This window comes from Myotis davidii, unplaced genomic scaffold, assembly GCF_000327345.1.
Source record: "Myotis davidii unplaced genomic scaffold, ASM32734v1 scaffold1055, whole genome shotgun sequence".
NCBI classification, from domain to species: domain Eukaryota; kingdom Metazoa; phylum Chordata; class Mammalia; order Chiroptera; family Vespertilionidae; genus Myotis; species Myotis davidii.
Genome location: NW_006286477.1, coordinates 1,010,920 through 1,011,173, shown reverse-complemented (window position 1 = coordinate 1,011,173; position 254 = coordinate 1,010,920). Strand labels below are relative to the sequence as shown.

Genomic DNA, 254 nt, shown 5'->3' with positions numbered 1-254 from the left:
TGCTCCAGGTCGGACGGCCCGACTGGCAGGACAGACCAGGGACAGCCCCCATCCTGTCGGGGACCCTCACAGTCGCCTGAGTCGACAGGGTCCGGAACCGCAGGAAGTCAGGGAAGGGGAGAACGCTCGGACTCACGCTTCCGCTGGCGTGTCGGGAATGACTTCGATGATGTACGCCCCCGAGAGCACGTCCGGGAAGTCTCGGTGGTGGTCCCTCAGCTCCTTGGCCTTGCTGATGGGGGGGGGGGGGGGGG

General features: G+C 67.3%; 1 protein-coding gene across 1 annotated transcript in view; it reads right to left on the bottom strand.

Moving 5' to 3' along the window:
- HTRA1 (HtrA serine peptidase 1) overlaps positions 1–254 on the bottom strand; it is a 71,215-nt gene that overhangs the window by 4,926 nt on the left and 66,035 nt on the right. Inside the window, exon 7 of the mRNA XM_015560162.1 lies at positions 137–232. Coding sequence (XP_015415648.1) covers positions 137–232 — 96 coding nt within the window. The remainder of the gene's footprint in view (positions 1–136; positions 233–254) is intronic.